The sequence below is a fragment of the Gadus chalcogrammus genome, chromosome 17, assembly GCF_026213295.1.
Source record: "Gadus chalcogrammus isolate NIFS_2021 chromosome 17, NIFS_Gcha_1.0, whole genome shotgun sequence".
NCBI classification, from domain to species: Eukaryota; Metazoa; Chordata; class Actinopteri; order Gadiformes; family Gadidae; genus Gadus; species Gadus chalcogrammus.
Window position 1 is genome coordinate 10687671 of NC_079428.1, and position 24326 is coordinate 10711996.

The following is a 24326-nucleotide window of genomic DNA, read 5'->3' on the forward strand; positions in this document are numbered from 1 at the left end:
GAGAACGATAACTCCGGCATCAACTGCTTTTCCATGAAGAGGAAAACACATCCTGGCGCCCGCAGAGCAATCTGGCAACTTTACATCACCGCAGCTTAACGAGACGATTCTTAACGCGGTATCAATATTTACCTGTGCACAACCAAAACATCGTCCATGGCGGTTTTGATAAGGCATCCCAGGGTTTAGAGCAGTTGTTTTGAGGTTATTTCGGGGGAAGAATGACGTAGGATTTCCCAGGAAGGGGCGATCTGGAGCGATAAGTTTACGCCGCCGTCGACTGCAGGACCACTAAATCCGAGTCATAAGACTTGAGGCGTCTGGAGCGACACCACAGCGGCTTGTTTACAAAGGTAAGGCCGCCTGTCTTCACACACACACACACACACACACACACACACACACACACACACACACACACACACACACACACACACACACACACACACACACACACACACACACACACACACACACACACACACACACACACACACACACACACACACACACACACACACACACACACACACACACACACACACACACACACACCGCAGTTAATCCACTCAGGCGATGAGTAACTTTGTTTTGCGTGAACGGAGTTAGCTAGCGCCCTAAGCTAACCAGTTCTCCAGCTCCCCGTGCTGATGCTGCAGCCTGCTGCTGGTCTACCTGATGTAGGGTTGCTATGAAGCGGCAGGAATCTGACCCAGTGCCCGTGAAAGAGACCTGGTCGACGTGATCGGGCTTCTTAACCACCGGCCTTCCTATTTCTGGCGGAAACAGTCGCTAGACTTCCTTATTTGAGAAGAGAGACGAGCTGTCACTGCAGCGAGACACAGCGAGGGATCTACGCGCCGCGACCCTGGGGGCGTTTTGGCTTGATTTATGTAGTTTGAGTTGTTTTGTAGTGGTGTTAACGTGTTAAATCAGCGTTTTGTTTCAACATGTTTCCGTTCTGGAAGCGCGCAAATCAGAAGTACACCTTATTAGGTAGACACACACCGGGGTTGTAGGGGTGCAGAATAAGCAAAACACCTGAGCGGGGTCCTCTGCTGACAGAGTCCGTGTTTGTGTTGACAGGAGGAGGCGAAAGGATGGACAACGCCGGGTACAACACGGGCAGCTTCGACGGTCTCCATCAGGTCAGCGACGACGATGATGATGATGACGAGATGGTGGACATAGCTGGAGCTACGCTGGACTTCTCCAACACAGACGATGATCCTCCTCTGAACTCAGGTGAGGGTCTACCAGGGGCTGGACCAGGGTCCGCTCATGTTTTAGATGAGAGATCTGTCAACCAGACGGGATACGTTTACTCTAGACATATTGTTGTTCAACGGGTCCGTTTCTACAGTAAATAGTTGAGGTAAGGACTAGGGAGGGGGAGGTCAGCAACATCTGGACGTCAAGAGTTTATGATATTAAAAATGTTACTATAATTAAAAATGAATCATGTGACCCGAGTCACGGTGCGTTCATGTTTAAACCCGAGTTCTGTGAATGACTGAAGACATATGTGTAACATGTGCATGTGGAACTGTGGTTTGGGTAGTCATGGATTGCTGGAACTGCTTACAGATTAATTGGTAAATCGATGGTTTGAATTTGTCGAGTTTGTTTGAACAGTGCTTTGGGCCAGCAACAGTCCAGTGTGGTGGAAAGCAGAGACTATAGTTTGTGATGGAGTTCATGGGGACAGAGTCACGCAGAGTGGTAACGAAGGGTGTAGAGATGTCGGAACGTGGCGGTTGGTTTTGAGGAGGGGGTGCGCTGGCTGATAAGAGGAGTCTGAATATTGCAGGGAGAGGCACGAAAGCTTGGTAGAAATGAAGCGATTGTGGTCAGTTTGTGAGTCATCGGTTCCTCTATTACCTTTCTGTCTATACCCTCTTCTCCACTCCCTCTCCACAATTCTGTCTGTATACCTACATCGGTCTCTGTATTTATAGTGGATGTTACTCCTTCTGTACCTCTCCGTCTGTTTCTTTTTTTTTCCATCTACCTACCTCACTGCTCTGCCTGACTCTCTCTCTCTCTCTCTCTCTCTCTCTCTCTCTCTCTGTCTCTGTCTCTGTCTCTGTCTCTCACTCTCTGCCTCTCTCTCTCTCTCTCTCTCTGCCTCTCTCTGCCTCTCTCTCTCTCTCTCTCTGCCTCTCTCTCTCTCCACCCCATGGTATAGTTGTGATAATTGTGTTTACCACAGCGCTGTCCCAGTCACCATTCTGATGTCACCGACCCACAGTTCTAAGCACCGGCTTCCAAACAAACAAATCAGACTTTTTTCCAAACCATGTCGTAATGTAGACAAACATAGATAAGATAAGTATGCGCTTTATGGACATAGTTGTAATTTTTACACACAAGCTGTTATATGAAGTGTACTCAGTCAACATATGTAAAAACAATAATGGGCGTAATGAACCATGCTGTGGTCTTCCCAGTCTCTTTGAGGGCCTTTTTAAGATAGTGTGTGGTTGTTGAGCTGAGATTTGCCAAAATGACCGCAGATGCACAGTACATCATTCCAACAGTACACAGTACACTCAGAACAGTAGTCGTTTCTGATACTAAACTGTACAAAACTGCCATATTGACGATAAAATGTGTTCAAGCTTATCCCTTCCCCTTTTTACAGCCCAAACTCAACATGTTATGGCTTACGAAATGAGTTTAAATTTGGCTCATGCACGAAATTGGGACACATTCTGAATGGCTAGTGCAACAGGAAATGCATTCTCGTTCATGGTTAACTTTATGAATCCTATAATTCTGCCCGTCGATTGGTGATGACATAATGATTTGTAAATAAAATGCATTTATATAAAACTTCCACCCAAAGCGCTTTCCAATCATTGCCTAACAGGGACCCACTCATACACCAACGGCGGTGTCAACCACGCCAGGCTGCAGTGTTGTTGTCGGGAGCAGTAATGCGTCTTGCCCATCCATTAGCTAGGAGGAGCCGGGGACTGAGCTAGCAACCCATCGGTTGTCAGACTACCCCTGCTGCTGTCAACCTGCTGTCAACCTGCTTTAAGTCCTCACAACAGAAAAAAACGAGTGTGATCTACTTGGGGGGTTCTTTACCAAGATGACCCCTTTGCCCTGACCCCTACCTGCTCCTTAATGACACACATCTGGAATTCTAAGCCACTTATTCACTTAATGTTAAATGAATGATCCACGATGGACACGAGAGACATTAATACAACTTTATGGCTGTGAAAACAAACCACACTCTGACCCTCCAACCGCAACCCAGCAGCACGTGTACTCTTGTTATTGTCTGCTGCAGTGTTAACCCAGACACTTGCTGTCAGGTCATATCCTGCTCTGTGGCTTTGGGCTGAAACACCCTTTCTATCTGACTAACTTCCTTCCGCTCTTAGAGCAAAAGCTACCAATTTCTTCATCTTCTTCTTCTTCATCTTCATCCTACATTTATCTGCTGAGATGAATAAAGTATACCTTATCTTTATCTTATCTTTTCTGATTGAATTAAAAAGGAAGAGATGGATACCACTGGACCCCCAATAGGGCTCACAGGTGGACATCCACTAATAAACACACCCCATATCACGGCCCGAGACAAATAAAATAAGGACCGTCGGAGACCGTGATGGGTTTGAGAGTTGCAGAAGGTCATGACCTGCGTAACGGACATTTGTTATCTGGTTGTCGTGGATTGTAGCTTACCCACGGTTTGAGTCCCAGGCCTCCGGGGGCCACACCGGTCGGCCCGAGTCGCTCTGGGTAACCCGGGTGATGTCACAGGGACGTCCCTGTAGCCGTCAGGGTCTCTGGTCTCAAGGTCCCTGGGGATAGGGAGGTTCTGACGGTGCCCCCAGGGGGCTCTGGGCTAGGCTTTGTTTATTTGTGTGGTCTGCTAAATAAGCTGAAGTGAGTGGAAGCAGTATAAGTTGACGCAGGGCGGCAGAATTGAATTAGTATCAGCATCGGTATCACAAAGTACGCATGTGCAATGTCGACCTCTTGAAGGACTGAATGTTATGTTATCAGATATCTCAGGTCCCGCGTCATGCGTTTCCGTTTGTATCACAACACACATTTGTCGGGTGAGACGGCAAGGAAGTTGCCAGCAACTGTTGCCTGATAAGTATGAACCTTGATCCCCTTTCTCTGAGCTTCACCCCGTATCTATGACATACCACCATATAGACCACAAAGAACACAAGTTCCGCAAGTTTCAATTCTTTCCAACGTCGTGCCGCACTCATTTTTAGAGTGAGCTGGCATGAAATGTGAACGTTTCAGGGAGAAGAGCACAGGCCTTCAGGGCCGTAAAATATTCTCAATACTCAATCACCTCAAGACTGAGGTTACCTGGCCACAAGAATACAGCACTGCATGGCCTAACTCTCAAAGTGTGTGTGTGTGTGTGTGTGTGTGTGTGTGTGTGTGTGTGTGTGTGTGTGTGTGTGTGTGTGTGTGTGTGTGTGTGTGTGTGTGTGTGTGTGTGTGTGTGTGTGTGTGTGTGTGTGTGTGTTATTTCATTCCTTCGCACCACATCAATGAGAAACCACCTCAAACACCTTTTTGTTCTAATTCAACGTCACTTCCTTCCTGTTTCTTGTCAGGTTCTGCGGTTCCCTTCTAGTGCCAGTTGTCTACCGAGAACACCTTGCGAGGGGTTGCCAAGGCAACCTAGCTGGGGGATGGGGGAGGGGAGATGAAGTGGCAGGTGCAGCTCTGTACTTGTTAAGTTCACCTGTAGCCTAGCGAGTAGAGAATGAGATGTCGACACACTTGTGTGTTCGCCTGAGGTGACAACAACTCATCGAGACGTTATAACGGGGAGAAAGTGAAGACTGATTTATTATGTGTGTTGGAGGGCTCCCTTGGCAGAGTCGTAGAAGTAGTTGAGCAGAGACGTGGAGCATGAGGAAGTGGTTTCAAGTGACCCGTGCACATTCCTCCCTTTAGCTGTTGAAGGGAGAGATAAACCTGTAAGGGTGTATCTGCCCCCAAACTGGCGGCCATTGAGATACCGTATGCCTCATGTCAGAGCTACAGTGAAGCCTAAAAGCTGAAAAAGAAAAACAGCTTCCACGGTATGAGACTACAGATAGTCTAGGTGGAGCAAATAGTAGGTTCAGAGTGCGTGGATGATGGCTGGTTGAGGCAGCCTCACCTGGACACAGTCAGACTGATTGGACTCCAGGGCTGCACAGCTGTTGCAAATTGTGTCATCAATGTGCAAACTTTAAACCAGCCGTCATCGCCACACACGCTCTGAAGGGCTCTTCAGCATGGCAGCCTTCCCTCCTATGTATCCTTAAACTCAACCTCGGCGAAAGACCGGTTCCAACGTCACCGCCCTGGGTCCTTGTTTGGGGAGGGCCACCTAGGTGCCGTCGGGCGTCACCCAGTTGGCGGGCAGCATAGACATTGCTACAGGCGGTGTGACTGTTTTTTCAAGATTTGATGAAATTGCACGGTAGGACGTTGAAGAGAAAAACCACTGGGTCTATTGTCGGTTGGATGATTGTTCCGATGTGACGATTCATACTCGCGTTGCAAAGGATCAGGGACCGGTTTCCCGAAACCTTCTTAAAGCCTTCTTAACGCTACATCAGATAGCAGACAGCAAAAAGTAAAGCAGTCTAAGCATAAACAGTATTATATAATAAGCTAAATAAACTATTCAAATTGTAGCTTTCATTTCAAAATGCCTATTTTCATAAATAATCAACAAGTCAGACACCTTTTTGTAAACAGAAAATCAATAGCCTAATTTGATCGGCTGCGACAGATGTAATCAAGGTTGTGATCTCCGCTGTTTATAAAATAATCTGTGTATAGGCTATGCTATGTTAACCCATGGTTAAATAAATGTTTAGGCCTACTATAAGGTTTTCGAGCAATGTTTTATTTGCAAAGACTGCAATATTTTTTAGAACGCTGTCATGCAACTGCGCATGAAATGGAAAATCAATCTCGTGCTGCAATCGATTTCAGCACGTTCTTTCTGGACAGTGCCGTTTACTAACGACATAAGGAGTGTTTCCTAAGAAGACTCTTAAGAGACCGTTTGGGAACCACGCCTATAGAGGCAAATAACTTTGATAAATTTAAACGTACGAGTCTTCGTAGCGTGCTGAGAGTGAACGTTATCAGGAAATCGGGCCCAGCCCTGTATCTGAATCAGGACCACATAAGAGTTGACTAAGTCCGAATTGAAAGGATCGGATTCAATTTTTGCAGTTCTGACGAACACTGTTCTGAAGATATCTGATCCGAGTCACGTATGAGCTAAAGATGTGGACGTCTTTTACTTGGAGAGTAAACAAGGACTAATAAGTCATTTAGAAGATTGCTTTCATCCAGACTTGCCGAGTGAATTCAGATACAGGTAGACAGAGGTTAGGGGGCATCTTGATCTACGATGCCTACAGGTAACGCTATGACATCGGCCGGGATCAAACCCAGAACCTTTGATCTTGGAGTCAAACTCCTTAACTGCTAGGTGCTCCTGCTGGCTCTTTTGTTCATGTGTCGCCATAACTAAATCGCTAAGTCATCAGGGAGGAGATTAGATTCTCCGACAGATATGCAAGGTTTTGCAAGGACACCTTCCAGGCCACTTTCCCAGTAAACAATCTTGTCAGTGTACTAGTCAGCGACCCGTGCTGTCTAATGATTGGCCGGGAATGAGTCAGGGAGCTGGGCACGAGGTGACCGGGTCATCCGATCCATTCCATCTGGATATCTGTGTTCTACTGGAAGGGCCTGGTCACTTTAGTCAAACCCCCTGACCACAGAATGTACTGCCCTATATGGATCCGTAACCGATATTGGTCAATATTTGTGATCCATCCTATTGTTTATTAGAAGACCGGTTCCTTGAGAGCAACTGGGCATGCTCGGAGATCCTGTCAGTTGTTGTGACCCGCTGGACTCCCTTTGGGGGAAATTACATGTGCCGTTCCCATGGCGACCAGATCTAAGAAAGGTTAAAGTTCATAGCCTCGCTCAGGTGTGTGTGTGTGTGTGTGTGTGTGTGTGTGTGTGTGTGTGTGTGTGTGTGTGTGTGTGTGTGTGTGTGTGTGTGTGTGTGTGTGTGTGTGTGTGTGTGTGTGTGTGTGTGTGTGTGTGTGTGTGTGTGTGTGTGTGTGTGTCATGTGACGAGGAGTCACATGGTAAGGGAGAGTTTCAGGTCCAACTTGTACAAGACGAACAGGAAACAAACCCATTGACTGTCTCACCAAAATACCAGATTAGATTACACAATCATGTTCCTGTCTTGAGCCTATCGGCGTTCCCAGCGGCCTTTAAAACATATGTCACCAGCGCTTTGATTTTATGATGTTTATTTATTTATTCAAGGATGTAATAAATCAATCACTCCCTGCAATGATTTTGGATAGGAAGTGACCCCCGGTCAAACACGCAGGAAGTCCAGAACTCCCTCGGGTCACTCCCTCGTTCCCACAGGACTTCTACACGGTTTGAAATACCAACTCAATATATACCCGCCCTCTTTTCTGTGCAGTCAATCCATCGCAAGCACAGCCCCATCCAAACCAATCACAGGTTTCACATTAAAGTACCTGCATTGAAAGATACCATCATGTGATCAGATTATTGCTGCCAGTGCTTGAGTTTGCCAATCATTAGCCGTGTTTCGACACCTCGACCAATGAGGAGCGGCGACCGTGACTTCTAAGCAAAGCCATTTCGAAAGTACCGGGAGGTTGGGCCAGTTTACTTGGTATTGTTTTGGCTCGTTGCACACAGTTTGTTTGTGTCTCGTTGTTCAGAGAATGAGACATGGATTGGGAAATCTGGAGCAAGAATCTGGACAAGGAGGATTTGGTCGTAAACGAGACCGCTGTTGGTGAGTCTTTCGTGGTATTGGGGATCACTGGAACCCCTACATGCTCCCCAGGGGTAGGATCAAGAATCTGGGGTTGTTTTACATTGTAGCTGAGCCATGCCGTGTCATAGCACTCTGTGGAACCCTGAGAGGGCTCAGGGTGCAGACCTTGTGTAACTCCAGGCAGTAGGGACCAGGGGGGGTTAATTGCAGTTGTTCAGTCATTTTATGATGGCTCATAACCGCCAGCTGCATTCTGCAAGCTGTCATGAGTATTTGTGAGTTTGTTATTTGGTAATGTGTTTGGTGTTAAGTCCACCGGTGTGCTCCGCGTAGTAAATTAAATTCCTTCTGCTGTCCAAGCCTGTTAATCGGGAACACATCGGGACCATATGCCCCCCCCCACCCCCCCTGTGTAAATAATCAAGACCACAGAGCAGATCAAACCATCCTGCAGCTCGTCCCCCGGGTCTGTAAACCCAGACCTTGGTCTATTTCGAGCTCTTTTGTTTCCTTCCTTCTCCTGTTGATGTTTATGAGAGGCCGTCAGCGTTATGGTGACCTATGTCTCTCTATCGCTGTTTCCCTCCGTTACTCTGTCCGTCTCTCGCTGAAGTTGCAAGCTTGTTCTCTCTCTGGCTCGCTCTCTCTCTTTCTCTCTGAGATATAGGATGAGAAAGACAGGGAAACTATCTTTCGAGTTGCCCTTTTGTCGTTGGTAATCAGTTGCATTCCTCTCCTAAAGTTCCACCTGTTTCTATCTCTCTGAGATGCAATAAATAATTCAACCGAATAAAAAACAATGTAAACATTCATATTATACTGGTAGAGGCATTAGTTAAGGCTGTGTATACGTAATTACATGAAAGGTTAAATCTGAATCTCGTTCTCACTCTGTCTATCGCTCACCCTCTCCTTGTCTCCCTGTATATCCCTCTTTCTGACTACGTAGGTTTTTGTGCCGGTTTAAAGGGAAGGAAGTGTGAGTCACTGTGTTTTCAGTGATGGGTCATGGAGTTCAGAGCACAGTTTACGCGCAATGCTAATACTTGCGCAGTGTCGACATCTACTTAGAAAGGGCACTGAGCTAAGGCCAAGCTAACAGTGACTCCACATTGAATGGAGCCACCTACACTGAAGCAGAACAATGTAGCACGCTAAGCTACAGAAACTTAGCCAAAGCAGTTCACTACACCACAGCTTTGCTACTGAAAAGCTATTTGACTGAGGAATACAATACCACCGCGCGACTCAGGAATGTAGTTCAACTGGTAGTGACACTGCTGCCGAATACAGCCCACAACTCCAACTACTAAGCTGTTGCTGTTGAGTGTAGTACTTATTTCACTTAGCTACTGCTTAGTGTATCGTCCTACTTATTTCACTTAGCTACTGCTGAGTGTGTAACTTGTGTCACTCAGCTACTGCTGAGTGTGTTGACTTATGTCATTGCTCTGTTGAACTAAGACGCAGGCTCTCATTGACCTGCAGAACCCGAAATCCTACTATCGTATATTGCTCTATTTGCACAAATCGTAATGTTTGCAGAATCCCAACACGTATCGTATCTGCAGTCCCAAATCGTTGAAATATCTTTTCATAAGGTCCCTGTGGCAAATAAAGGGTTGCTGAACTTTACCTCGCGGTGCGACCACCAGTCTCCGGTATTTTAGGAGGAAGTCACGTGACAGACAACCAGTGGATTAAATGCTGTGGTGGTAACATGGCCGTCTCAAGACCACCAGAAGATGATCTATCCCATAATAGTCAAGCAGTCGCACAGCTCTCACTTGGTTGCTTAGCAACAGTTGCTCAACCTTGCATGAAAGGTTCTGTACAAACACAGATTTCCTCTGGGCTCCAATGCCGTGGTCGTACCACATTTCTGCGCTGGTTAATAATCTCTTTAAAGTTAACTCCTCTCAGCAGATTCCGTAAGCCTGTGTATAATGTCTTTCATAAGGGGTTGTATAATGTATTTCATAAGGTGTTTGTGACGGGGCCACGGTCATGTGTTAGCGTTTTAATAGCTTGGCTTTAAACCTTGTGGGACGACCTCTTTTCTAAACCCAGTGTAGAAGGCAAAAGTGCAACTTGATCCTGTCAATTATCACCGTGTCTGGAGACGCCGATTGGCTTGAGATGTTGAAAGATGAAAGGCTGGTGTAAATGTTTTGTTTCATTAGTTTAATATATGTCGTGTGACCGTATCATTTTCCGTCAACTTGACAGACCGGTCTCGAGTGTTTTGGTTTAACTTCGGACAGCGAGCCGAGTCGGCCATGTTGGATCCAACATGGGCAACGCTCGGGTCAGTTTCCTAGCAGGGCACTCGACATAATGCTGTTGGCTCTCTCCACAGGGGGCTATGAGGAGCACAGTCCGGGCAGGGGGATAAATGGGGCAGGGGGCCCCACTGCCATGATGGACCCTCTGGAGGACCCCGTCCCCGGGGTGGGCACCTACGAGGACTTCAACACCATCGACTGGGTCCGGGAGAAGAGCAAGGACCGAGACCGCCACAGAGAGGTGTGTGTGTGTGTGTGTGTGTCGTGTGTCGTGTGACGTGTGTGTGACGTGTGTGTGGATAGATATCCCTCTGTTTGGTTGAACTGGTCTCTTTTTCTGTGTGTGTGTCCCTCTATTATGTTGATCTGTGTGTCTCTTTCTGTGTGTGTGTGTGTGTCTTTCTGTCGCTGTCTATATCCGTTGGTCTCTCTTCTCCTTGTGTCCGTGCGTGTGTTTGTCTGTCTATGTGTTTGTCTGTCTGTCTATGTCATCTGTCATGGTGTCATTCCACTTGGTATCTCTCTGTGTCTGTTGTCTCTAGTGGTTTGTCTGTGTCTGTCTGTGTGTGTGCTCGGGGGCTAGTATTGAACCTTAGATTATACCTGTGGAACACTAATGACTGTTTAGCGGGTCTCGCATCACAGCTCTAAGTGTGGGAAGCTTTTCATGGCATAATCCTACATGTCTACACAGAGCCAGTTCCGTACACATGAGGTGTATGGGAAACTATAGTGGCTAATGCTATAAGGCATATTATATAATTTGGATAATTCTTTGAACCGAATGGAAATCTTAACCAAAAAAATGTACTTAAAGAGTTGATAAAAATCATATCAAAGAACGGTAATCTGCGGAGAGAGACCATTCAACACGACAAGCACTCAATAGATACCTGTGTAAAAGTCATTGTGTCGCTCTAATAGCTCACGTTGAGCTCCGTTCAGCAGGCATTGTAGCGCTCAGGTGGCTCAAAGCCCGGACCTGTTGTCCCGTTGTTGAATGGAGGTCATTGGACTGTGTGTTGTCTCTGTAGATCACCAGTAAGAGTAAGGAGTCGATGGGAGCCCTGCTCCACAGGATCAGCGATGCCTTCTCGGGGTGGCTGCTGATGCTGCTGGTGGGACTCATGTCAGGTAACTCCCCCACACACACACACACGTTGGAGGGCTGGTTTCATGCCCTGGGATTACATTGTCGTTCGTTGTGTGCGCGCACTGCCTAAAGATGGGTTAACTCGCATAATATTTACAAGCACATATCATTTGTGTCTCTCTCTTTGCACATACTTTGTGCATTTGAATGCATAGCTGTATCCAGTTGTACCGTTTTATACGTGGTTGGTTGTGACACGGTAAGGAGGCAGTAAACCGTGCCATAAACTACTGTGGTGACATTAACGACGACAGCAGTGTTATCGGTGTGTACACAGCATTGTACTCCCGATGATGTAATGATGAATGGTTATTTCCAGGGGTGCATGTTTGGCTTTGGCTTACTTTTACGTATCAATGCAAAGTAGCTGATGTTCGTCATTCTAACATCGCTGGCTCAAAGACTCATTTGACGGCATGAATGAATGGCAGTCTATGCTTCCTGCCCCCTGGTTGCGTGTGCCCATCTGCTGTGACGTTACCCAGAAACCTGTTTTATAAAGACGTGTCCGTCTCCCCCCCCCACCTCCCCCAGGCGCCCTGGCAGGAGGGATCGATATCTCGGCCCACTGGCTGACGGACATGAAGGAGGGCGTGTGCCTGAACGGCTTCTGGTTCAACCACGAGCACTGCTGCTGGACCTCCAACGAGCCCACCTTCCAGGAGCGCGACAAGTGCCCCCACTGGAAGAGCTGGGCGGAGCTCATCGTGGGGACCGGCGAGGTACGGAACCCTCTCATTCCCCTGTTCAGTCACTCAGCCACTCAGTCACCTGTCAGTCACTCAGTCACTCAGTCATCTGTCAGTCACTCAGTCACTCATTCCCCTGTTCAGTCACTCATTCCCCTGTTCAGTCACTCAGCCACTCAGTCACTCAGTCACCTGTCAGTCACTCAGTCACTCAGTCACCTGTCAGTCACTCATTCCCCTGTTCAGTCACTCATTCCCCTGTTCAGTAACTCAGTCACCTGTCAGTCACTCAGTCACCTGTCAGTCACTCAGTCACTCATTCCCCTGTTCAATCACTCATTCCCCTGTTCAGTCACTCATTCCCCTGTTCAGTCACTCATTCCCCTGTTCAGTCACTCAGCCACTCAGTCACTCAGTCACCTGTCAGTCACTCAGTCACTCAGTCACCTGTCAGTCACTCAGTCACTCATTCCCCTGTTCAGTCACTCATTCCCCTGTTCAGTCACTCAGTCACCTGTCAGTCACTCAGTCACCTGTCAGTCACTCAGTCACTCATTCCCCTGTTCAGTCACTCAGTCACTCATTCCCCTGTTCAGTCACTCATTCGCCTGTGCAGCCTATTGTTGGCTTACTGTCGCCTGTGCAGTCAGTCTACGCTTACTTCCTCACTCACTAACTTATGCAGTACTCCTTGCTTTACACAAGTGAAGTTATTGAATGTTTTCAGAAATATTGTGTGCCTTATTGCTTAAGATAGATTAATCATGTAAATGCCAAAAATTTACCTGTGCGTTTTTTTCAAACGTTTTTGCAACGTAATGATGGGCTATATTTTGCATGGATTGATTTGTTTTAATATGTAAGTAGCTTGTGTTTAAACAAACTACTGCAGCCAATAACAATTTCAACAATTAAAATATTTACCACAGGAGCAATATTAAAAAGCGGAAGCGGAAGCACTTCCACACTAGCAAAGTCGTTCCAAACTCTGAACGCTACAAACGCTAGGCAGCACTCAAGCCAGCACTGTAGCCTCATCTCCATAGGACGCGACTAGCAAGGAAGTGAGGAACAGCCAGTGTCAACAGTCGACCACCTCAAACACGTGTTGGTGGCTGTGAGAGACTTGAGTGGCGTTGTGGCGCCCACTAGTGGTGGCCCCCTGTCATAACACGCCCACACCACGACTCAGTCCGGTCTGCTGTCCATATGTTGGGACTTTTTGCGGCGTGTTTTTAGTGCTTTCATATTGAGAGGATGTTGAAAATCCTGCTTGTCATTGTTTGTTTGTGTACTGAAGTGGTTTTTCGTATGATCTTTTCTCCACTTTGTATTCAGCGGACCATTTAATCCAAAGGGACGTAGTGAATTATTCTAGATTCATGTCATTAAGGAATCTGGTAGGGGTTAGGGGGCATCTTGCTCAACGATGCCTACAGGTAGACTGTGGACATCTCCCCTAAATTTCAAAGCCCTCAGTTACAAAGTATATTTTTGAGAGAGAAATGCTGAGGGTCTCCCCTAATGACCTGATGTTATGTTCTATATACGTATAGTTAATATGACATGTGTGTTCTCAGGGAGGCTTCTCCTAATGACCTGATGTTATGTTCTATATACGTGTAGTTAATATAACGTGTTGTGTTCGTTCTCTACTGGGAGTTCCCCCCTAACTACCAGATATTATGTGGAATACGTGAAGTTAATATAACATGTTGTGTGTGTGCTCCACAGGGAGGCTTTGCCTACGTGGTGAACTACATGATGTTCATGTTCTGGGCGTTGCTCTTCTCCTTCCTGGCCGTCACCCTGGTCAAGTCCTTCGCCCCCTACGCCTGTGGCTCTGGAATACCAGAGGTACGCACACACACGCACGCACACGCAGACACACAAACACAAAAACACGTGCACGTTCACTCACACACACATGCTGACTTGGCACACATGCTGACTCGCACACACACACCGATAGAGTTAATAGTCTTCCTATATATATATATATATATATATATAAATAAATACCAAATCTGCTCTTTGACTCCACATGGATTATGATTGTGGAGTACAGATCCTGATCAGTACCTTCCATTCATTTGCATTCCTTCATTGTTGATGTTCACGATCGTCCAATCAGAACAGGCCAGGTCTTCATCCGGCCGTTGTTTTCTCTCCGCCCCCCCCCCTCCCCCAGATCAAGACCATCCTGAGCGGCTTCATCATCCGCGGCTACCTGGGCAAGTGGACCCTGATCGTGAAGACCATCACCCTGGTGCTGGCCGTCTCCTCGGGCCTCAGCCTGGGCAAGGAGGGCCCGCTGGTGCACGTGGCCTGCTGCTGCGCCAACATCCTCTGCCACCTGTTCACCAAGTACCGCAAGAACGAGGCCAAGAGGAGAGAGGTGGGCGGGGCCGCTGGCTCAAGGGGGGGTGGAGGCGGGGCCTATTGTTGGTTTACTGTCCCAGTGGACGGAGGCTGGGGTAGGGGCGGGGCTTATTGTTGGTTTACTGTCACAGTGGACGGGGGCTGGGGTAGAGGCGGGGCTTATTGTTGGTTTACTGTCACAGTGGACGGAGGCTGGTGTAGAGGCGGGGCCTATTGTTGGCTTACTGTCCAAGTGTATTGAGGCTGGGGTAGAGGCGGGGCCTATTGTTGGCTTACCGTCACAGAGGCTGGGGTAGAGGTGGGGCCTATTGTTGGCTTACTGTCCCATTGGACAGAGGCTGGGGTAGAGGCGGGGCCTATTGTTGGCTTACCGTCATAGAGGCCGGGGTAGAGGCGGGGCTTATTGTTGGATAGGTTGGTTCAGTTCTGTTTGGTTCCTAGTTTTTCTGGTCGGTGTTGGTTTTGGCAGATTTCCTTTGGTCGGTTTCGGTTAGGAGCGGTCTGGTCTGTTTTTAGTTTATTATTCATTTATAGGACCCTATATTTGTATTAGTAAGTCAAGTGAATTTGTTTGGATAGCCTTTAATCACAGTCCCAGTCTCAAAGGGCTTTGCAGGCCGTATGTTTATGACACCCCCTAACCCCAGCCCCCCAAAGGGAAATACAAAAAGCCACTTAATTAGGAGGAAGAAGAAAGTCAGATTCTAGGAAGGAATGCAGAGAGGGGGATGATCCCCTCTTCCCTCCAGGGAGGGTCGGGGGGGCGCAACGGGGGCCATCATCAACAAACCTAATATTAGGACAAGCAGACTTTTCAAAAAAAGTCATTGAGAAACATTAGAAAATAGTGGTGCTGGCCGGTGAGCAAGCTGGGGGCCAACATGGGCGTCCAGTCTCCTTCACCGCACTGAAACAGAGGCAGGACGAGGGTTTGACGCGGCGGGCCGGCCAGTAGCACGGAGGCCACCTCTAATCTAGACCCCCGTCAGCAGCAGGGGAAGGCTGTTGAACAATGTCCCCTGTGTGCCCGCATCACTGGTGACGCCAGCTGAAGACCCGCCCCCTCCGTCCTAGGTGCTGTCGGCGGCGGCGGCAGTGGGCGTGTCCGTGGCCTTCGGCGCGCCAATAGGCGGAGTCCTCTTCAGCCTGGAGGAGGTGAGCTACTACTTCCCGCTGAAGACGCTGTGGCGCTCGTTCTTCGCGGCGCTGGTGGCGGCGTTCACGCTGCGCTCCATCAACCCCTTCGGGAACAGCCGCCTGGTGCTGTTCTACGTGGAGTTCCACGCGCCCTGGCACCTGCTGGAGCTGGGGCCCTTCATCCTGCTGGGCATCTTCGGCGGCCTCTGGGGGGCGCTGTTCATCAGGGCCAACATCGCCTGGTGCCGGAGACGTGAGTGGGGCGGGGGGGGGGGGACTGTGGGCCTGGGGGTGGTGGGGGGTGTTTTTTGTATGGATAGGTAACCAGATGGTGTTGTTTGGACCACTCTGTTGATGTTTGTGTGTGTGTGTGTGTGTGTGTGTGTGTGTGTGTGTGTGTGTGTGTGTGTGTGTGTGTGTGTGTGTGTGTGTGTGTGTGTGTGTGTGTGTGTGTGTGTGTGTGTGTGTGTGTGTGTGTTCTTCCATCTTTACTGTGCTCTCCCATCTCTTGCTTTCTCTTGTTTGCTTCTCTCCCGGATTCTCCCTCCTTCCTGTCACCCTCCTGTCCACATCTGTCTCATCTCTCCATAATTCTTTATAAATCTCTCTCTGTGTCTCTGTCTCCAGGTAAAACCACCCTCCTGGGCCACTACCCCATCGTGGAGGTGCTGGTGGTGGCCGGGGTGACGGCGCTCGTCTCCTTCCCCAACAGCTACACCCGCATGAGTGGAGCGGAGCTCATCAAGGAGCTCTTCAACGACTGCTCCCTGCTGGACTCCTCCCAGCTCTGTAGATACAAGCAGGTACCCCCACGCCCTCGCCCTCCCTGTCCCGTCCCCATCCCCATTGTCTTTGTGTTTTTTTAAGTATATTTATTTTATTCATTAAATGTTTTGTACAGCTGGATGCATATTTCACATACATTATTGTCGATTTGAACATTTTCGTTTTGTGTTTTTTAAAGGGGAAATTTCAAAGCTCTCAGTTAAAAAGTGTATTTTTGAGAGAGAAATGCTGAATAAATGCATCATGTTTTCAAACTAAAACATAATCGTTTGAAGAATCTGGATTTCAACACTGACCAAAATAATGGTGGATATGATTACCTCCAGGATCGGTCCGACCTACTGTCTGATCTGGGGCAGTGTGGGGTGCACTCGGCTGTGGTCAGCTGTGTGTTTATGTGTACGCGCGTCGGTTCTCTCTCCGTCTCCCCCCCCAGGACACCAACACCACCGCGGGGACCAGTGCGGGCAACGGTCTGGCGGACCGCCCGGCGGACTCTGGTCTCTACACCGCCCTCTGGCAGCTCTCCCTCGCCCTGCTCTTCAAGATGGGCATCACCGTGGTCACCTTCGGCATGAAGGTTGGCACAAACGCACACAGACACACACAGATACATGCATGAGGGTTGCAACACACACAGGCACACACAGATACATGCATGAAGGTTGCAACACACACACTCTCACGCGCACGCACACACACACAGAACAGCTGTCTCCAAACATCTAGAGATCAGAGATCTCCCCTTGTCTGTACCTTGTCAATACTGGGCGGGTGTGTTTCGAAGTACTTAGTCGCAGACCAAAGACCCTTCCAGTGAGTCCGGTTGCTGTCATTGGGGTAGCATGTCAGCCAGGTCGTCTTTCTCTAGTCGGGGATACAGACTACAACCTGGTTCCACAACACTGTCCTGTATTGGAGATCTTTTTGAATATTTTTGACTTTAAGCTTTATTATCGGACTCGGGTCCATAAAATATACGTATAGGACAGGACACGTTTTTTTTTGTGCAGGTGTTAGTCATTTTATGCATGGCGACTTTGGTCTCCTCAACTTCTCACTACACTTTGGGCAAAGCTTTGAAATGTCTTAATATATACAATGAATCATTCTTCTGTGTTTGGACACAACTGTGATATGGTCTGTGTACAACTGAAACAGCTGTGTATTGTGTTTCCTTGGGTGTATCTGCTTTGATTAAAGCCATTCATTTCATGATTCACCGTCTCTCTCTCTCTCTCTCTCTCTCTCTCTCTCTCTCTCTCTCTCTCTCTCTCTCTCTCTCTCTCTCTCTCTCTCTCTCTCTCTCTCTCTCTCTCTCTCTCTCTCTCTCTCTCTCTCTCTGTCTCACTCTCTCTCTCTCTCTCTCTCTCTCTCTCTCTCTCTCCTCTCTCTCTCTCTCTCTCTCTTCTCTGCTCTCTCTCTCTCTCTCTCTCTCTCTCTCTCTCTCTCTCTCTCCTTCTCTCTCTCTCTCTCTCTCTCTCGTGTCTCTGTCTGCATCTTGGTCTCGTGTCTCTGTCTGCATCTTGGTCTCTCCTTGCCAGTCTTAAGAGCCACAACATCGGTTCACAGAGTTTATGGAATCATAATTAAGTAACAATTACTCTTACGACAATGATGAAATGGTTAATGCACAACATAAATAATGAATGACTACAATAAAAAAATTAGTACAAATAAACCAACTCCCCCTCTCTCTCTCGGCCTCACTCTATCTCCATCTTTCCTTTCTTTGATCCCTTTACCTCCCACTCTCGTCTCTGGTTTCTGTCTCGCATTCTTCCTCTTTTTTCTTCCTCTCTCACCCATCTCTCTTCCTCCCCATCCCTCACTTACTCCTTTCATCCTTACTCCCCCGGCCTTCTCCACCTCCTCTGCTACCCGCTAGTTCTCTCTCTCTTCCTCTTCCACTCTTACCCCCTTTCTCCTCTCTCACTCTCCCTCGGCCTCCTCCTCTGCTTCTCCCCCTCCCTCCCCCTCTCTCTCCCCCTGCCTCCTCCTCTCTCTCCCCCTTCCCTCCTCCTGTCTGTATCTATGTCTGTCTGTCTCTCTCGCTCTCTCTCTCTCTCTCTCTCTCTCTCTGTCTCTGTCTCTGTCTCTCGCTCTGTGTGTGTGTGTGTCCTTCTCAATTCCATTTTAATGACTTTATTGGCAGCATAAACACTCCCGGAGCACACAGCGACCTAACATGAAGCCTCCCCCGTCCCACCCCACCCTAACGCGTGCCGTGCCCCCCCCCTCCAGGTGCCCTCGGGTCTGTTCATCCCCAGCATGGCGGTGGGAGCCATCGCCGGGCGGCTGCTGGGCGTGGGCATGGAGCAGCTGGCCTACTACAACCACGACTGGGTCATCTTCCGGGGCTGGTGCACGCCCGGCGCCGACTGCATCACGCCGGGCCTCTACGCCATGGTGGGCGCCGCCGCCTGCCTCGGTGAGGGAGAGACACACACCCCCCCCCTCTCCGTCTTTGTCTTCCCGCCCTCGGGCGATGTCGCTCCCGACGTGAGCAACGCCGTTGACCCCAGACTGACCCTCGCTCAAGAGTGAGACGCTTATAACTCGGGCTGTGTGTGCTTTGATTCGTTTTGCGTTGACTCCCGTGAGAGCAGAACATCCGATCACCGCTCCAGAGCTCCACTTCACACATATTCCATGTCAGGCAGCGTTAGGCTTTTATTAAGTATCGCTCGGTCTGTGGACCAACCAGGGCGAGGGTAAAGCAAACCAGGCCTTGGCCCGGCCTAGAAGGACAGTCACCCGGTCCAGATCTGATCGTCTGCTTATTGAATTACACGCCATCGGCCTGAGAGCTCCACATTCGATTATGCATCTGATCCACGGAATAAACGGGCCGGACTTTGTCAATTTCAAACATTTTATTTTTTTTATTTTTTTATTTTCCTACGGAAGGGGATGCTGATAAACTATTTACAACATTAAAACAAGACGCTTGTCCTGCTAGTCCAGAAATAACACGCTGGCTACATTTACTTCCCCTTTCTGGTCTGCTTTGTTCGTGTTTCGGTTATGGCTTCAAAGGAAGTGTCGGTTACTGACTGAAACGTTTGGACGTCGCCCTGGAAGAGACTCTGTGCTTGTCGAGTGAGAATGATTACTTCTGTTTGCCGTTTTACAGACCCATTTCTCCTCATTTTTAAACCAAGCTAAGACCGTCACAGGGCCTGGCTGGTTCCAATTGAGTTATTTAGCCAACACATCTAGCCTAAGGGACATGAAGTCAGGTTATGTAATTAAGGAGCAGGTAGGGGTTAGACAGTGAACACAGAGACAGGTCATTAAGGAGCAGGTAGGGGTTAGACAGTGAATACATAGACAGGTCATTAAGGAGCAGGTAGGGGTTAGACAGTGAATACAGAGACAGGGTCATTAAGGAGCAGGTAGGGGTTAGACAGTGAATACAGAGACTGATCATGAAGGAGCAGGTAGGGGTTTGACAGTGAACACAGAGACTGATCATGAAGGAGCAGGTAGGGGTTTGACAGTGAACACAGAGACCGATCATTAAGGAGCAGGTAGGGGTTAGACAGTGAACACAGAGACAGGTCATTAAGGAGCAGGTAGGGGTTAGACAGTGAATACAGAGACAGGACATTAAGGAGCAGGTAGGGGTTAGACAGTGAATACAGAGACAGGTCATTAAGGAGCAGGTAGGGGTTAGACAGTGAATACAGAGACAGGACATTAAGGAGCAGGTAGGGGTTAGACAGTGAATACAGAGACGGGTCCTTAAGGAGCAGGTAGGGGTTAGACAGTGAATACAGAGACAGGTCATTAAGGAGCAGGTAGGGGTTAGAAAGTGAATACAGAGACGGGTCCTTAAGGAGCATGCAGCCTCTGACTGGTTCTGTTCCAGTGCTCGGTAGACTGGCAGTAAGCGATACTGCTGTTGAAGGGGTTGTGGGTTAGTTGTGGGTTATTCCCTGGGGAGTTGTCCACAGGGAACACAGAGGATTGGTGTCAGAGAGGAGGCCAGATAGAGCGGCCGTGCCAAGAACCATGTCAAACACGGGATCTAATAAAGGACGCTTCCTCTTGTGGTTGGGCAGCAGTATGTGGTGGAGTCCAATTATAAACCGCTGAATGCAGAATGCTGTGAGTGGTTGTATATCTCTTCTTGCACAAGAAGACCTAGAGGTGAAACTTGGGTTTGGACCCATAACCTTATGGCTTCCAAGCGGGTCGCGGGCCACAACATTCCTTTTTTCTAATGTATTTATGTATTCTCCATGTCTTGCATAGACGTTCACCATTTAGATATTGGGACGTCAGGACATATAACGGGATGTTTGTGATCCTTTTGGCCTCATGGTCAAACATGGGTTCAACACACAGGTTTTACACGTCGTTTCCCGGTCCCACTGCCAACAATAGTTTTGCCATCGATTAATCAATCAATCCGGTTTTTGCTGCCTTGCCTGATGTCATGCGGTCACTTGTGGAGGATCCTAACGCGCGCGTGTGTCTCCCCCTGCAGGCGGTGTGACCCGTATGACGGTGTCCCTGGTGGTCATCATGTTCGAGCTGACCGGGGGTCTTGAGTACATCGTCCCCCTCATGGCCGCCACCATGACCAGCAAGTGGGTGGCGGACGCCTTTGGGCGCGAGGGCATCTACGAGGTAGGGGGGCGCTGTGGGGTGGTCTCCGCTGGGGTCGCAGTTCAGATCAGGGTCGATATTGGATTACATCCTGAGGAGAGATGTGGGTGTCCCGGCACAATTACAGGACAGAAAGTAAAAATAGAAGAGGAGGAACGAGAGCTATGCCCAGAGAGGAGGAGGGAGGAGAGGAGGAGGGTGGATAAGGGGGGAGGAGGGTGGATGAGGGAGGAGGAGGAGGGGGGGGTGAGGAGGGTGGATGAGGGAGGAGATGAGTTCTCAAGTGGGACAGAAAGATGGAGACAAAAAAAGAAAACGAGAAGTGCATGGTGAGAAAGCTCGAAGGATGGAGAATTTTTATTTTTTATTTTTTATTAGTGTCTATCTTAAGAAAGATGGTTTAAGAATCATAAGTTGTTCATGGATGGGTGCTGGTGGGGGGGGGGTTAGGTGGCAGCGTCTGACCCCAGGGCGGTGTCTCTGTGCAGGCCCACATCCGGCTCAACGGCTACCCCTTCCTGGAGCCCAAGGAGGAGTTTGAGCACAAGAGCCTGGCGGTGGACGTGATGCGGCCCCGGAGGGCGGACCCCGCCCTGGCCGTGCTCACCCAGGAGGGCATGACCGTGGAGGAGGCCGAGGTAGGAGGGACACTCACTCACTCACTCACTCACTCACTCACTCACTCACTGACTGTACATGACTCGTGTCTGTGTGTGTGTGTAGGCTCTGGTGGCCAGCACCCGCTACAGTGGGTTTCCCGTGGTGGTCTCCCAGGAGTCCCAGCGGCTGGTGGGCTTCGTCCTGCGCAGAGACCTCCTCATCTCCATCGGTAGGAGGAGCTTGTGGTTATTGTTAGTGGGCCTCATGAAGTCCACTCAGCGGGCCTAACGGCTTCTCACCCCCCCCTCCCAGACAACGCCCGTCAGCGGCAGGAGGGCGTGGTCTCCTCCTCCCAGGTGCTCTTCACGGAGCACCCCCCGGCGCAGGCGGCGGAGGCCCCGCCCCCGGTGCGTCTGCGCTCCCTCCTGGACCTGAGCCCCTTCACCGTGGCCGACCACACGCCCATGGACATCACCGTGGACATCTTCCGCAAGCTGGGCCTCAGGCAGTGTCTGGTCACGCACAACGGGTGGGCACGCACGCACACACACGCACGTACACAGGCGTGCTGACACGGGCACGTGCATGGAGACGCAAATTCCAGAAATGCAACATAGTCATACGCAGTGTTGGGGTAGTTACTCAAAAAAAAGTAATTAGTTAATTAATACTAGTTACTTCTGTAAATTGTAATGAGATTACTTCACTAGTTACTGCATTTGAAAAGTAACTTCACTACTTATTACTTTACTTTCCCGTTTCTTAATTTACTGTAGATACATGGACAAACATCATAGCCCTATCATCACTTATGAAAGAAATCACTATCATCACTTATGAAAGAAAAATACCCCTGTCTGCACAAAAAAAATGCCTCACTGTAAAATCCACAAACAACAGGATAAAGTAGGCTATGGTAAGGTCAATCATTAGCAACACACAAGTTACAAAACACAGGCTTTGGGAAACATGAGAAAAAAAATGGAGTGGTCAAAAAATATATAAAAAGGTCACTTTATCCCATACAATTAAAACAGAAATGCACTTAAGCGGCGGGGACACATGCTGTTACTTTATGTGGTCCAAAGGCTGAATGAACCTGATCTATTTCGCAAGCTATGACATTGTAAGTTTGTCTTTCTCCTTCACCCTCTTGCAGGCAAGAGCAGCCTTCTCAAGTTTTAAAGTAATGCTGTCTATCCAGTGCACCGTCATTCCTTATGAGGCACCGAAATGTGCGTTCTTATTCGATCTAGTTACAACCGTTTACGTCGGAACCGGTTCCCTACTGGAACCGAGTTTCGGTGCTCAACCCTATTCCTAAGTAACTTTTGTTGTTGGTGGACCAAATGTCCGCGGTGGTGGACACATGATCCAGGAAGGACTCGAAAATAATTTTGAGCTTCGATTCCATGTCGGTAAGCTAATGGGAAAATGTTTTCCTGTCGGATGTTGGCTAGCGAGTCGCGGATATTTTATATTTTATTTATATTTATATTTCATCTTAGTTACCGATATTTTAAATGAAATGCGCTACTTTACTTTGTTACCCAAAAAAGTTATATCGTTACTGTAACGCGTTACTCCCAACACTGGTCATACGTTACCCCGAAACGTGCACACATGCAGGTGTGTCCGAGGTCGTTGCTCACAATCTCTTATATTCTCTCTCTTTCTCTTTCTCTTTCTCTTTCTCTTTCTCTTTCTCTCTTTCTTTCTCTCCCCCCCCCCCCCCCCCCCAGGAGGTTGCTGGGCATCATCACTAAGAAAGACATTCTGAAGCACATGGCCCAGATGGCCAACAGAGACCCCGACTCCATCCTCTTCAACTGATCTGCGCCTCCTGTTCCTCCTCCATCAGCTCCTCATCCTCCTCCTCCTCAAGGGTCTGAGCTGGGTGGTCTTTCTAAGGAGCCGGTTTCTAAGCGGACTCAAAGCAACAAAGAGATGGACTTTCCACTTTGAATTTTTTGACAAATTGGTAAAATGGACGCAGTCTTTTTCGCTTTTTTTTTGCTAGACGGGAAACTCCCCGAGCTAACCAGGAAGCTGTTTCTCATTAGTGTGTGTGTGTGTGTGTGTGTGTGTGTGTGTGTGTGTGTGTGTGTGTGTGTGTGTGTGTGTGTGTGTGTGTGTGTGTGTGTGTGTGTGTGTGTGTGTGTGTGTGTGTGTGTGTGTGTGTGTGTGGGGGGACAGCATGTGGTGTGCTGGTAATCATCTGGTCTCCACGACGACGTCATGTTTGTTTCATCTGCCGACCAGTGGGACAATCCAAAGACTGTTTGGATTACTTTCAGTGGTGAAAGAACGTTTGTCTCTATATATATATATGTGTTTGTCTCTTTTCTGTCTCCCTTTCTTTTTGTCTGTGACTTTTGTCAAAAGGACGTCGGTTTTGACTTGGTTTGATGGGTGGCCAATGAAGGAGAAAAGGAATATAGAGGGAAGGAGGGGAGAATAAACAAGGGAAGGAAGAGGGCAACAAAGGTGAACATGAAGAAGATACTTCCCAAAGGAGGAGAGGAGGGAGGGAACATACACTGAGGGAGGAGAGAAGACAAGGAAATGAGGAGAGGAAACATAAACTTGGAGGAGGGGGATTGAAAGGTGTTCTAAAAGGGAGGGCTAGACCTCCAGGCTGCCGTCCATCCTCCCTCCCTCCCTCCCTCCCTCCCTCCCTCCCTCCCTCCCTCCCTCCCTCCCCGAGTGGACATGCCCAGACACGACTATCTCTGCTGGGCAGACGCTTCAACCCCCTCTCCCGCGACTCACTCCATCTCTGGTTCTCAGGCTCAAGAGACAAGAGGATCCTACAACACACACTTACA

At 48.7% G+C, this 24326-nt stretch overlaps 1 protein-coding gene across 4 annotated transcripts; it reads left to right on the forward strand.

The window, feature by feature from the left end:
* The first annotated feature begins 54 nt into the window (after positions 1 to 54).
* Positions 55 to 24173, forward strand: clcn5b (chloride channel, voltage-sensitive 5b). Of its 4 annotated transcripts, none has more exons than XM_056612450.1 (16): positions 55 to 353; positions 1087 to 1245; positions 10209 to 10375; positions 11169 to 11268; positions 11822 to 12009; positions 13711 to 13833; positions 14168 to 14374; positions 15433 to 15748; positions 16123 to 16298; positions 16718 to 16861; positions 18526 to 18712; positions 20777 to 20919; positions 21387 to 21536; positions 21622 to 21727; positions 21811 to 22027; positions 23241 to 24173. In XM_056612450.1, exons 2-16 carry the CDS (start codon positions 1101 to 1103, stop codon positions 23329 to 23331), a joined length of 2460 nt encoding a protein of 819 aa, XP_056468425.1. In that variant the 5' UTR covers positions 55 to 353; positions 1087 to 1100; the 3' UTR covers positions 23332 to 24173. The 4 variants fall into 4 exon arrangements, with proteins under 4 accessions (XP_056468425.1, XP_056468424.1, XP_056468427.1 ...); XM_056612449.1 differs by lacking the exon at positions 55 to 353 and adding an exon at positions 654 to 996; XM_056612452.1 differs by lacking the exons at positions 55 to 353; positions 1087 to 1245 and adding an exon at positions 3363 to 5467.
* Positions 24174 to 24326: the final 153 nt, after the last annotated feature.